Below are 14,387 nucleotides of genomic sequence, written 5' to 3' on the forward strand. Positions count from 1 at the left end.
TGAAATGATTTAGAGATTTTACTTGCCTAAGACTGCAGGGTATACTGTTCCAGATAGTTGCACCTCTATAACTAAATCTCTTTTTTCGGTAGTTAGTTCTTGGTAAAGGGACATTTAATTTGTTTGTAGAGTCCCTTAAGACAAAGCCTGGCGTGCTGAGTTTCCAGATCGTTTTGTGCCCTTTTAAGGGGATGTTTGTGTAACCTAATTCAGTTTGATCTGTTCGGACGGATGCTTTATGTTAGCTAAAAATTAAGTTCTAGAAAGTTTTAGGGAATGGTTTCTCATTCCTCGAATTTACAGCTGTAATTAGCTTTACGAAAATTTAATGATAGTTTTGGGTACCCTTGGTTTTTATAAGTCGCACGATAGTCGCACAGTAAAAATGAATCATGCCTGCCTCTATGATATATTAAAGATGGCAAAGAGGAGTCAGGCAGCCGGCTTAATAGCGTGGCTATCTGATTCACTGGTGACTTACCTGAAGAAGAAGTTGCCGATTCACTGCTTGAGGCTTTCTGCTCTTGTAGCTGCTGAACTTCATCCACCTGCAAACGAAAATTTCATTACAAACCTCAGTGTTAACTAAAAGTTTTTAAACTGGGAAGCCTCACTGGCGCGGAACAGCTTACAGTCAACCTTAGACAGCAGACACCCATCGGATATCATGTCGGCTTAGATTTTCAAGTCAGATCAACGGATACAAAAGTGTTGAGGGGAAATCTTCACTCCACGTATTCACACATGTAAATTCTTCAGTTTCATGCTATTCGATTTAATTCAGTAAATTTGAGAACTCAAAGAAGGCTCAAAAACTGCTCACCTCGTTCACATTTTCCAATGTTAATATGACTGCACTGGCTTCAGAGTGTGTATGACTTATTGGAGAAGATTGGTCGACAGAGTCAGACCAGTACCCTGACACATCAATGTCCTTGGCAACAGGCAGATTATCAGACACTACATCATCTGTGTCTTCCACCTGAAGGGTTTAAATGGTTGCATGAGGCTTACATAACTCTCACTCAAATCCTTCCAACCTTTTCTCTCAAAATCACCATCCTCATTTTCCGTATTACTTCCTATAAGTCAAAGGTGTATTTGATCTGCTGTGTGAAACTTTTTATTATATTGATTAGGGCCCGGTTGTTCGAAAGCTGATTAACCTTAATCCACGATTAAAAGTTAACCGAGGTTTTAATATCGTTTGTTAAAACTGTTTTTAGGGGTTAATTTAAGGTAATGCTAAAGAAAAGTCTAAATCAAAATTGAGAGAGTAAAATGTTTTTGACAAATCTTTATTGGTTAGTAATAAGGCTTGAATCAGGGTATATCGTTAGTTAAAACTGTTTTTTTTAAGGGTTAATTTTAAGCTAATGCTAAAGAAAAGTCTAAATCAAAATTGAGAGAGGAAAATGTTTTGACAAATCTTGAATCAGCGTTTGCGCTAACCCAGGATTAACTTAATCGGCCTTTGAGCTACCGGGCCCTCCTGGTAGTCTGATCTGCGAGCCAACTGCTAAGAAATAGAAAGCATCTTTCGTGTGCTTGTAAAAGATTGGGAAAACGACAAACTGTTGTCAGTGGAAGCACGACACGAAGCGAGTGTTTACAAATTCCTGCGAGGCAGTGCCTCCTATTAATTTTTAAATTCAATTCTATTTAAAACAAGTCAATAAATTCAGTAGAAACACATCCGCCAAAATGTTTTCTACTTCCCTTATGTAATTTTGTGAGAAAAATGTAGTCAACAGGCCATCGGACAATCAATTATATAAAAATGTGAAGTACGACCAATCAGAACACGCGTTCACTAAAATGTGTTTAATAAAGCCTAATAGACTACTATCCATCTTGTATTGTATCAAAAATTTAACATCTGGGACATTCTAACTCTCCTTCAGTGCTAGAAACAATCTTATAAAGACATGAAGGAGTCCTCCAGCGCGCCTATCCACATATATAGCGGTAGAAGACATTCTCGATCTATCTTAGGGCAGTTTCCATTAACCCGAACTACCAAGCAAGAGCAGAGTGTGCGCAAAGAAAATCCTCAAATTTGAGGGCCTGGCATGCATGATATATGTCGTTCGAATTCCTTCAAAACAACGGGTACCATTTACGGAATGTTAATTTCAAGTTTGAATATTTGGTAGAACAATACCTTCAAAATGGCTTAACCAGCCTCTGGCCGGCCAGTTGTGATAAATGAGAAAACGCTCTTTATATTGTCAATAACAATTCAGGCACAAAATTCAATAGCTTCCTCCTTAGGCTTTCTTTGTGATCATCACAGGATAAAAACGAACTTACCGGCGTATGTTTACGAAGTTCCCTCGTAATGGGTTTGTTTTTAAAACGAGCAGCAATATCCAAAGCTGTAAGTCCTTTATTGTTCCTAATATCGCTCCTGGCGCCAGCCGCTATCAGCATCTGAATGGCTTCAGTACAGGACTCAACCTTTTTTTCCGAGCCACGGGCTAAAATATGCAGTGCTGTCTCCCCGAAATTGTTCGTTGAGTTAAGAACATCATCTAATACCGAATTTCCCATCTTCTTGCATCTTTTTATTATCACTTCAAAACAGCCCAAGAAGAAAGAGGAGCTACGTTCATTTACCAACAGTTTCGCCGCCGTGTGAAGAGGGATATTTCCATTTTCCTCATCTTTGATTGCTAGCAGGTTCTTCAACAGTGCAACAGTTTTTGAAAACTTCCTGATGAGCTCGGGTGAAGCCTTGCGGTGTTTTGGTTGGAGAAAGGGCAACTCTAAGGCAGTATGCAAGGCAGTTTCCCCTTTTTCCGACGATTTTACGTCAAAGGAAAACCCATTTTCCGGCTTAAGCAGCCACTTCAACGCCATGTATTTTCCCAAGACTGCCGCCCAGTGAATAAGAGGATATCGGTTGGCCGGCTTTGCATCCGGAACATCACCATTTTTGTCCCATCCTCTCTCTTCGTGCTTTTCAATACATTTTTCTAAGTTGTCGAGATTTGACCTCCGGCCTGGCCAGTTACTACAGCTGTCTATGGCTTCTATTAACTCATGGCATTTTACCTTCGGAGCCATCACCTAGAGCAAATAATCTAAAAAAAGAGCAAGGCTGATTTCACGGTCAGGGAAGTATATTTTCCAATATTTCGAAAGGCACGGCCTTTCTTCTTCATGGTATGTTTGAGACTGACCCTGTGGCAAAAGACGTTACAATTTAAACAGTTACAATAGATACCTGAAAAAAGGCTAAAGTTACATAAACAAAAACGTTACAATTTGAAATTTGAAAATACAACTGGTAAATAGGTATAAGCTAACGTTACAACGTGGTAGACGAAAACAAAATACGTAACAATGAGTTAATTACATAACTAAGGAAGATGAAAGACGGTAAAAATGTTCATGTCTCATCTCTCCTATTAAGAGGGAATGTCTACTAAGACCGAGCGAAATCATAAAAAAGTGGCACATGATGGAAAAATCAAAACTCTGCATATTCCGTCCAGAGATACTCCATACTAGTTTAAAAAACGTGGTGGGGTTTTTTTCCTGAAATATATTTTTTAAACCGGAAAAAATAGAAAAAACAGTGACGGCCCCTCGTGGTGTGAAAAACACCCGAAATAAACATGGTTCGCACCTTCTCGTAAACTTCGTTCTGTTCAATTCGCATCAAAGAAAACCCAGTTTTCTTCTTGAAAATTTGCTTTTGAAATGTTTATTAAGTATCTGAGTCCAAAAATACTCCAGTGGATGAATATTCCTGGTCATGAGGAGCCACAAAAAGTCTCAAAAATTCGCTTCCTCCAAATTCTGAATTTGGCGCACTTTTTTAATAGAAAATTTCGCGATCCGGTAAAACACTAAAACCCTTCAAATTTACAATTATAGATTGAGGAAGTATCGCTCTAAAACCAGGTTTAAAAAATAGCTTCGGGCTTTTTACCAGCGCCGAGCATTAGAGGTCTCAAAATCACGAAAATCGCAATATCAACGTGTAAACAAACTGCACACGACTGCAACCAAACTAAGAGAAACTATTGAAATTTCATGTAGTTTACCTCGGCATTCGGCTTTAAACCACCAGTGAAAGGTCATGTTTCGCTAACTGCAATAAAGCATTGTCTAAATAAGATATTTGGTTGTGTTTGTATCCTTTCATTATTGTATAGCCATCTTGATGTGTGAAGTCAACAAGATAAATTATCATCACTTATTGCGATGGAGCGACAATAAACTCAAATGACTTACCATCGGACCTCTTCTTTTCGACTTGAAGATCGTTTAAAATGGAGATGAGTTTGATTTTCTTTGAATTTCGAAACGATTTTTTTGTTTCGAGCTGTCGTTTCGAGATCCGTTCGCAGGATTTACTTGAAGCGAAAGCGCTCGTGGATTTCTGTTCGACTCTGTTCATGGCATAAGTCACGCAATAAAATGTCACGCTTTTTTAATTCACGTGACGTTAGGTTTGACTATGTTGGGTGAAAAACACACGGGAAACGTGTGTCCTGACATGCTGAAAACAAAAAACAAATTAAAAACAATGAAATCTTTACCAAAGTGTGGACAGGACCGATGATTTATAGCCGAATGTTTTTAACATCTATACACACCAAAAGGACTGGGCCACAAAGCAAGCCTTGCTAAAGTATGTTACTCTGCATTTTAATGAGGTGAAACCTTGGGGAACACTTTTCTTGTTAGAACCACTAAGTATTAACGCCTTGGTTTTCGCCTTCGTGCAAAAGTCACTACGGTCTCATCCCTGACTGTTCTCTTGGGGATGGGACAAAACAATGTTATCAGCCAGAAAAAATCACTCCTCACTGCTGTCTTGCGCATCCTTGAGACTCTCTATGGGTTTTTCCGAAGAAATCGAAGACGCGAAGATCACCGCGGAAAAAACGAAGATCTTAAGATTGAAGCGAAGATCTAAAAATTGACCTAAATTTGCGTAATCAAATTGAACACTCAGATATAAAACTGTTAAAACTCGTAAACACTACAGAAAATATCTGTTATTTCTGAATTTTGGCATTTGACCATATTTCTGTGTGTTCTGAATGAGGTTGACATACCTGCGCGACTCCTGCTGTGTGTCCGTTTTGGTTTTACAAGCATGTCTTTAAGCGATTTCCTTTTGTATAAAGAGAATCTTCCCTTTAGATCAAAATGTGATGCGACGGCTCTTAAAGGTGTTTGTCTTGATCGTGAGGAGGAATTCTCAAATGTACTGAATGGAGGGTTTCTTACTGATCACTAAGAGCCGTAAGGATTAGGTTTTGATATGCCATTGTGTATGCTAGGTCTGTGGCATTTGTTAAGCCGGTTATCGGCTTGGATTGACTTCAAGATTTTAGGTAGCGCTAGATAAATGTTTTCTGTAAGGATACAGGATCCGTGGATTTCTTAACTCATGAATTAATGCTTCTGCTATTGTATCTCGCTGCGTGAAGATTGCACGGATAAGAGTGTCCAACAGATCCTCGTCTTTACAAAGCTTATCATTGTTGTCTCTCGCTTTCGAGAGCTATAGCTTGTTGGGCTGTCTTTTAGCTCTCTGAGTTGCTTCTTACCTTAAAAACAGCTATTACTGTTCTTAGAGCTGACACGTACCTCCATTATTTTTGTTAGCTCGCATCCGCAGCAGATATTTAAAGCTAAGACAGAAAACTATCTTGTGAGTCTCTAGGATGCTAGTTAAATTTCTTCTGGCGAGTGTCTAATGTTGTTTCTCATGCAAGACTGTAGTTTCGATTTCTTGGAATCTCATCAGTTGCTAGCATGTTAAAATGGGGTTAAAACGTCGCCAAAGAATCCAACAATCCTGTATTGTTTCAATAACTGTTTCTATTGGTTTTCGTGGATTTAAACAGTGAGTTATGCAATTTTCTATTGAAGTGAAATATTTATCAACTGTGAATAACACTGAATAAACGTTTAAGCCATTTCAATCCGAAAAAACGAAGATCTTCCTAAAAAAAACGAAGATTTGCGAAAAAATCGCGAAGAAAACGAAGACCGTGGGTACCCATAGAGAGGCTCATCCTTGACAAAGAGAATGCAGTTTGTCGATGTATGGCTTTTTCCATTGAATTGTTACAGCTGAGAGGTCAATGCCAAAGGAAATACAAATTTCCTAATGGTAAATGAAAAATAGGGGTTGGGCGGGGATGGGGTGAGCGCGTGCTCATTTTCCCGAACAGCGGCGCGTTATCGTCTTTTGATTCATCATTTACCAGTGCTTTCTTCGAGGCAACGTGCAAGAAGAAACCTGCTGTTAAGGTTGCTAGCTACTTCAGCACACATCAATCATTGATCTTGAACTGGATCATTTGTCACAGCAATACATTGTAATAAATTAAATAATGGTTTGTTTCACGATGTAGTTACTCAAGTTGTAGATCGCGACGTTTCGACTGCTTCTGCTAGTCTTCATCAGGCAATGAGGTCGACCGGATCACACTTCAGTATTTATGTCACCAAGGTCTGATCCTGCAAGTGTCGCATACAGGGTCTGCTTTACTTCCGGTTTGCTGTCAAATAGGACTTCTGAACTAGAACCGAGTCCTTCGTAACGCACTTGACTTGAGTATCCATACCATATCTAGTCTGTTGCTCTCTTACTGACTATGCTGACCACCGGTAACAGCGTGGTTTGTCCCGCAAGCTTCTCCGCATAGTCGACTGAAGCTCTGTCAAAGGACTTCTCGTCTCGCGCTCTAGGGAGAGCTGGTGTCGGCCATATGACAACCGCGTCCATCACGTCTAGCTGTCATATGACGTCATCATACCCCGTTGCGGACCCCAGAGGAGACATGCTTGAACGTACGATCTCTCCTCGGAGTCTCATAGCCGACATTGCCATGCTTTTTGTACTTGTGAAGTTATGGAAGGGGATTCTCTGCCCCTCTCTGTCTCCAGAAGACAAAAAAGAAAAAAAAAAGGAGTTCTAGATAGGATTTGAGCTATGTTGACATGCGAAGGAGTATACCATGTTTACTGAATCGCACACTTTGGTTTTCGGACAACCAAAACTGATAACTCTTCAGGTCGCTCTAGGACGTCGACCCTTGCAGCATCTTGGTTGATAGAGCGCCGGCATGTGGGCCTTCCATGACGATGTAAAGATGTTTGCCTTTGCTTGCTTCACAGTCAATGCAAACTCCTCTTTAAGTCCGTTTAGCACATCAACAGTGTGCTGCGACATCAGAATGTTTATCACTAGAGAGCTCGCGACGCAGCGTGTCTGGTGAACGTATTGCGCGAGACAGGACGCCTGTCCCATGTGGTGTCATTTCTTGGCATGTACCTGACAGGAGCCACCCCTTGTCCACCATCAAAGTTCGTCCGCTCGCATTTTCCGATGAGCGTTTTAGCTGAGACCTAATAGGGCTGACGTCTGTAGGTGCCAAGTGCGAATTTAGTGCGTCTATAGGCCTAAATGTAGCTCCTGATGTGATATAATAAAGTTACTTTATGTTCCAAATCTGAACTGTGCAAAAGGACAAGCCAAAGGGGCTCCTATCTGTTTTTGCGGCCGAGCCTTTCACACCTAAATTTTAACTCTTACTATCGTTTCACACATACTGTGTACTATGAGTAGAAACCCCCCCCCCCCCCCCCCCCCATCCCCCCAATCCCCTCGGGCTCGATCCAATGCTTGCAGTTTCTGGTACTGTTTTTGGTGTCGCCTCGGTAGCTTTCGCAATAGGCCCGCGGTCACGGCATATACCTATGCAAAAGATTGCTAAGCTCACTTATTGATTTATGTAGTGATTAGTTTAAAGTTCAAAACACCAGCGACGAAAAAGACAAATGCTAGTCACGTTTGGGTTATACTCCCAAGCAGCCGCTTTTAGGGGAGCAGGTAATACGATGTCCCCTAAAATGACGACTGCGTGGGTCCAGGCTACGTTTGGATTGCACTGTTTCCAAACTAAATTGGCCCATTGTTCGTAAATCAGTTACAGAGGAGGCCAGCGTTTATGACAAAATTAAGGTGTACTTACCAATTCAAGAGCCCAATGGAATCAGTACACCGGTTTGTCGCAATAAAGCTATGGACTCTGACTTGCCTATTCCACGGTCTGCTATTCTCACCTTGTCAGTATTGCAGTATGTTAAGAGAGCCCATGCGGATCTCGTCATCGGTTAGCACCTCTGCACCGGCCAATTTCGCACTGAGATGGGACAGGTTAGACTTTTTCAAAGTCCGTTTTCGTGGGAGTCCAGTCAGGTGCTCGGCTCACGACTCCGTCGCCTTGTTGGTCACTCTTTCGGTGGATAAGAAGTCGACTTGTGGCAAGTCTACAATGGTTTACACAGAAATGTAGCGGAAGAAAGAATCACGCGCGCGCTAAGATAAACTCAACATCACTTATTCGAATACTGCTAGTGTTGTCCCGAAACGTGTTTGTTTTGTGAAATTTCACGAGGTATGCATTAAAGGGCCCTAGCCAGCCACGGTTTTTTTTTTTTTATATGCGAGAGTTTGGCTATTATATTTTACTCGGAGCATGTCGAAATGAACGAAATCACTGTGAAACTACTAAAGATAATGAAACATACTTTCAGGAACACAAAGCAATAAGATTTAGCTTCACCATGCAATATCAATAATTTTGATGGCATCGAAAATGGCGGAGGCTGACTAGGGTCCTTTAAGTTTGTTGTTGTCTTAACGGTTTTGCACTAGAGTTGCACCAAAGAAAGATTTGAACGGTTTACTAAAACACTTTTTTCTGTTTGACCACCTTGTCAGATAATTGAAGCATCCGCAAATCCCACAAGCTGATTTCACCCGGTCACAACCGAAATGGCCGTTAGGATGATTGAAATTATCAGAAAATTCTTTAAACGCAGCGTAAATACAAAAATCTACAAGTGTTTTATAACATAGAAATTTTGTATATTTGGTAATTGTTCCAGCATCATCATTGTGTGTCCATCGGGTGCGTGACGATATTTCAATCAGAACAACGGCGGTGTTTATAAGAACACAACAGATCATTGTAACTAAAATAAACACATTAAAAAAAAAGTGCTACAGATCAGAGAAAATTAACGATTAAACAGAAAACTGAACTTTTTTAAAGATCTTGTTAACGAAGAATTGATGCACCCAACCATTTTTCAGGTACTGTTATCATCAGTGATCACGGAACTCTTTATCTGTCTGTATATCTTTATCTTGTTTATAGCTGTTATTTATGTTGGCAAACCGACACATGCGAAAAGAACGAACGTCATTCTGGTTGAGAAACTAAAAAAGTTCTCGTTAAGTCACAATTTTCTTATATCCCCTTATACCGGTATCTGTTCAATTTCCTCTCGTTAAAACATCATTCAAGCAATTATCCTTGCTCAATAAACCATTCACGCACACGCCATGACCGTCGTGAAATAAACAACCTGAATCGAACATCACTGTTCACGGAGAAATTCAAAAGCCGCGTTAATGCGTGAACAGTCACGTTTGGATGTTCAAATAACTTTAAAGGAACTAGTTTCAGACGCCCTGATGTTTGAATTTTTTTTTTTTCGATTTTGGCCATATGTAAGAAAAACCAACACTCCGAAGGAAGCCGTTGCGTGACCGAAACAAGTACAGTCAAAAACAATCGAAGACGGAAGATTATAAAGTCCGGCGGTTTCTGAGATGACTGTGGAGAACTTTAAAATTAGATATTTCTGTTAATATTTTCTTTGAGCCGACAAGGTTTTGTTACCGTCAAAGGATTTTTGCCCCTTCAATTGGCATTTGCCAAGTGACGTGAATGCGATAGCAGAAGTCATTAGTCACTGAAGGAGATCAATTATCAACCCTTCGAGCTATGATGGCTTTGTATGGTGCATTAAGCCAAGAAACTGATACTTAGATGACATCTTATTCAAGGTGAGCTAAATATGAGCTTTCTGTTGATTGGTCCATCGTACTATTGAGGGAAACAAGGAAAAAAATTACAAAAGTCTTCGGTGATTTTGACAAACATGTTTATCGCTTACAGTTGTTGACAGATAATGTTGCAATTATCGGGATTTTGAGAGCGTTAGTTCTCAGCGCTGATAGAAAGCCCGAAACTGATTTTTAAACCTGCTTTTAGAACGGCATTTCGTCAATCAAGAATTCTAAATTTCAAGTGATTCGGTGTTTTACCGGGTAGGGAAACTCTCTCCTGAAAAAGTGCGCCAAATTGAGAATTTCGACTGAGCCAATTTTAGTAACTTTCGGTACCTTCCCCATGACCTTCAAAACTAAAGCAGAGATCTATTATTGGCCTCAAACGATTCGTAAACACTTCAACTGCACATTTCCAAGCTTAAAATGAGGTTTTTTATCTATGCGAATTAAACAGAGCGAAGTTGAGAGAAGGTATGGGACACGTCTATTTTGGGTGCTTTTATAGACACTTGGGCCCGAACACATTTTATTCAATTTTTCTGGGTTTAAAAAAGAATTCCGAGAAATCAAAACCACCACGTTACTAGAACTACCATAGGGTATCCTTAGTCAATTTGTGAACGACTTTCATTTTTTATCATGTGCCACCCCTCGCTCGGTGTTAGTAGACATTCCCTCTTAAGACCTAAGGGTTCACTAGTTTGAACCTAGAGCCTGGTTGAACAAGAAAAGAACTAATTTCGATAAAAAAAATCTCAAAACACAATCGGAGGGACAACCTCTCCTGGAATTGCAGTGAACAACGTCTTGACCCAATCCATGTTCGTTTTGTTAGGGGTTCAGTTTAATTTCTTGGAGTCATGTTGAATACAGGTTTACATTTAGAAACTTTCACGGCAATTGTTTCAGTACCTATTTTTCCTCAATTCGTTTCTCGCAACTCGCAATTTCGCATCTGATAATATACTAGCAACAAGTTTAGCCCTGCGATTGGCTGGTAACATGGCTGTTAATTTATCCCGAATGAACGCAGAAAACCGTCTGAAATTAGTGCAAAAAAGTGCTGAGTTAAAACGACTGCTCAAATGTGTATTTTGCCTCATTTTTGGGCTCGGTAACATATAAATTAGCGTTGACCATTTTCACAGACACATGATGGTCTGCGTCTTCTCCCTAGCTACACAAAAAGTTATCTTTCAAATCGGCACTCAGGACAGCGCCTACTATTGTTGCTGCGCATACGTTCTGCGCATCTCGAGATAGTCGGCTCTCCTATGGGTGGTGCCTACTACTACAGGAACATTTTTGCGCGGTTTAAAACTATGTGGAAAAAGCAGAACTTAGAAAGTGTTCTTGGTATCCCAAAAGAAAGTTGGGGGTAACCATGCATTTTTCAGAGATAGTTAAGCTTCAATTTAGGAAAAACTGCCATACATTGCTTTATATTTTGGCGCTTTTTAGGAATATTGTTGCTTTATTATGTCTGAAAAGTACGTGGTTACCCCCAAATTTCTTTATGGATTCCAATAGCCCTTTCTAAGATCTGATTTTCCCGCATGGTCATAAACCGCACAAAAATACTTCGGTATTAGTAGGCACCGTCCTTAACCCCCAAGGTATCAACGAACGCTTTTCATTCAACTTACTAATTCTTGTATTTCACGTTACTATGCCCACACTAATAGCGAGAGGTTCCTCTACTTAAATAAAATCTGATGCTACAAGCTCCGAGGGTTGACTCATGCCTGTCATAAAGTGGGGTCATGTTGAGCCTCAGCCTCCGCAGCGCGCAAAACTGAGATCCAATAACCGTCACCCCACTGCAGCAACAGCCGGCAAACTCATTCCCAGGGCTGCCTGTTGTAGATAGGTTCGACTTAGCGCTTTTATAATTTATTTCTGGAAGCCAACGTCGAAGTTTAATTGAATATAATATGAATTAATTAGAAGGAATCAGACGCTTTAGTGAATGATTCAAATATTCAGTAGTTACAAAGATTAATCGTTAGCGACTCGACTAGAGCTTGCGCACATTGGACTTACTTTCATTGGTCTCGAAGTTCACTCAAGTTTTTTACGCGGGACGCCCTTACGGGATTATGGAACACTGATTTACCTAGTCTTGAATCTTCCAACAGTAAGCTAAAACTCCGACAGTCAAAACAACGCCTAAACCTACGAAATCTTGCCGATGTAACGAACATCTCTTATTGGCTGTGAGTGCACCATGAAAATTAAGTAACTATACTACCAAGTGGAAGCTGTGGAAGTAGTTAATACAATTAGACAGTAATTAGTTGCAGTGATAGCTAGCGGAGACAAATTGTTCACCGCTCGGATCAGATCGACTAGTTATTGGACTTGTAAATACCAAAATTCTTCGATCATGTCAGCACTAACCATTTAACTATCCCCTTACCGTCTCCTGGGCCAGACGATTCCAAGAAAGTTTTGCTACTCTGCCAGTGAAAGAGTGTGACACCAAACAGCATTACAAGCAATAACACTGAGTAATAAGACAACAAGCCTTCAATAACGGCGAGATGCTGAGACGCCTTTGTTATTTTGAACTCGAAGATTCCGAGAAAACCGTTTCATTTACATAAAAATGCAAGGGGCAAATGAAAGGTCACTTAACAAGCGACAATGGCCTATTGTAAACAATTTTAGGCTGTCTGGATACGACGTGTAGAGACTACAAGCTCAAACCGTGCCTCAGTGCTTAATTTAAGAGTTCTATCATTATTATGCTTAATATTTTTTTAATTCTTATTTTTTTAAATTTCTTTTAAACGTATTTAAAAATACTTTTTGCTTGTTTTTTTTTTTGGGAGTATTAACATAGGGGTGACCTCCTTACTTCCCCTTCAAGATGTCTTTTTGTAACATCTTCTCCTTCTTCTTCTTCTTCTTCTTCTTCTTCTTCTTCTTCTTCTTCTTCTTCTTCTTCTTCTTCTTCTTCTTCTTCTTCTTCTTCTTTTTCTTCTTCTACTTCTCCTTCTCCTTCTCCTTCTCCTTCTCCTTCTCCTTCTCACGTCTCCTTCTTCTTCTTCTTCTTCTTCTTCTTCTTCTTCTTCTTCTTCTTCTTCTTCTTCTTCCTCTTCTTCTCCTTCTCCTTCTTCTCCTTCTCCTTCTCCTACTCACGTCTCCTTCTCCTTCTTCTTCTTCGTCTTCTTCTTCTTCTTCTTCTTCTTCTTCTTTTTCTTCTTCTTCTTCTCCTTCTCCTTCTTCTCCTTCTCCTTCTCCTTCTCACGTCTCCTTCTCCTTCTCCTTCTCCTACTCACGTCTCCTTCTCCTTCTCCTTCTCACGTCTCCTTCTCCTTCTCCTTCTCCTACTCACGTCTCCTTCTCCTTCTTCTTCTTCGTCGTCGTCGTCTTCTTCTTCTTCTTCTTCTTCTTCTTCTTCTTCTTCTTCTTCTTCTTCTTCTTCTTCTTCTTCTTCTTCTTCTCCTCCTCCTCCTCCTCTTTCCAAGAACCTCCACCTCCTTTAAAGATGCATGAAGCTTTCTTGTGAGGAGTCGTTAAAAGGTCTTGGTTATGTTTATTCTTAATGTTTCTGAAGTTTAATGACCAACAACAACAACAACAACAACAAAAAACAGGATTATTTGGTTCTCTTTTGGCTCTAGGACAAGTTCATGTTTGACGGGATCCGGGCGCCAGCCAATCCCCTCAGTGGTTACGTACGGCAGAAGTTCATGGGATCCTACCAACGGTTAGTCTTGTACTTCATGTTCCGGCTTAACATGTCCATGTGAATTATGCAACACCAATCACGCTGGCACTGGGCGAAAAACCTCATTAAGTCATCTTAAACTTGTATTAGTCATGTCTTAAACTTAGGTCTAAAACGCCACTACCTTGCCAAAAAGAAACAGCTAGTGGATAGCTAGAAGTAAAATTCCCCTACTTTTCACTGACTTTGAGGTGGAATTTTGTGCTTGTTTCGCTGACATGACGTCAAATTCCCTTACCGTGAAAACAGATATTTTTTCCTGAACTGTTTGAACAACTTTGGTTGTAGAACAGAAAGCCAATCCTCCGATTGTCCTACGTTCACAAAACCAAATACAAGGCTGATCGGACAGCTAAAACCGGTAATTTTATAGCCAATATTTCGGTTAAGCTTTTTGCAGCCCCTGAAGGTTAGTTTTGTCTAAACGAAATATTGGACAATAAAATTCCCCTTTTTGGCTGTCTGATCAGCCTTGCATTTGGTTTTACGTTTTATTAAATATTGCCGATCCTGAGCTACACAAAGATCTGGCTTCACTTTGCAGCGTTTCTCCAAGTGGTCATTGCATTATTGCGTCCGACGTAGGAAGACGCACTCCTAATACGGATTGGAGTCGAGCTTGGATGGGACAATGAATGAATGGATCTTGGGACGCGTATCTGGCATCCCCCGCAGATTTTTTTGCAGGGGAGGATGACATCACAAAGGAGAGTGAGCCTGGGATCGAGATCATCGAACGCACTCCGTAAT

General features: G+C 40.4%; 1 protein-coding gene and 1 long non-coding RNA gene across 3 annotated transcripts in view; one reads left to right on the forward strand and one right to left on the reverse strand.

Annotated features, from left to right (window-relative positions):
- Positions 1-11,898, reverse strand: part of LOC146458357 (uncharacterized) — a 14,475-nt gene extending 2,577 nt beyond the window's left edge. The window contains exons 1-4 of the mRNA XM_085090679.1: positions 10,609-11,898; positions 2,314-3,072; positions 824-982; positions 482-548 (exon numbers count right to left, since the gene is read on the reverse strand). Of these exons, the coding sequence (XP_084946805.1) occupies positions 482-548; positions 824-982; positions 2,314-3,069 (982 nt within the window). The 5' untranslated portion in view covers positions 3,070-3,072; positions 10,609-11,898. The remainder of the gene's footprint in view (positions 1-481; positions 549-823; positions 983-2,313; positions 3,073-10,608) is intronic.
- LOC146458358 (uncharacterized) lies at positions 8,341-13,883 on the forward strand. 2 transcript variants are annotated; one of them, XR_014858210.1, is made up of 2 exons: positions 8,341-9,895; positions 13,464-13,883. It is a non-coding gene; the product is annotated as an uncharacterized LOC146458358 (long non-coding RNA). The 2 variants fall into 2 exon arrangements; XR_014858209.1 differs by having other exon boundaries at positions 13,531-13,883.
- The last annotated feature ends 504 nt before the right edge of the window (positions 13,884-14,387 follow it).

This window comes from Pavona decussata, unplaced genomic scaffold, assembly GCF_977016875.1.
Source record: "Pavona decussata unplaced genomic scaffold, jaPavDecu1.1 SCAFFOLD_233, whole genome shotgun sequence".
Classification (NCBI taxonomy): domain Eukaryota; kingdom Metazoa; phylum Cnidaria; class Anthozoa; order Scleractinia; family Agariciidae; genus Pavona; species Pavona decussata.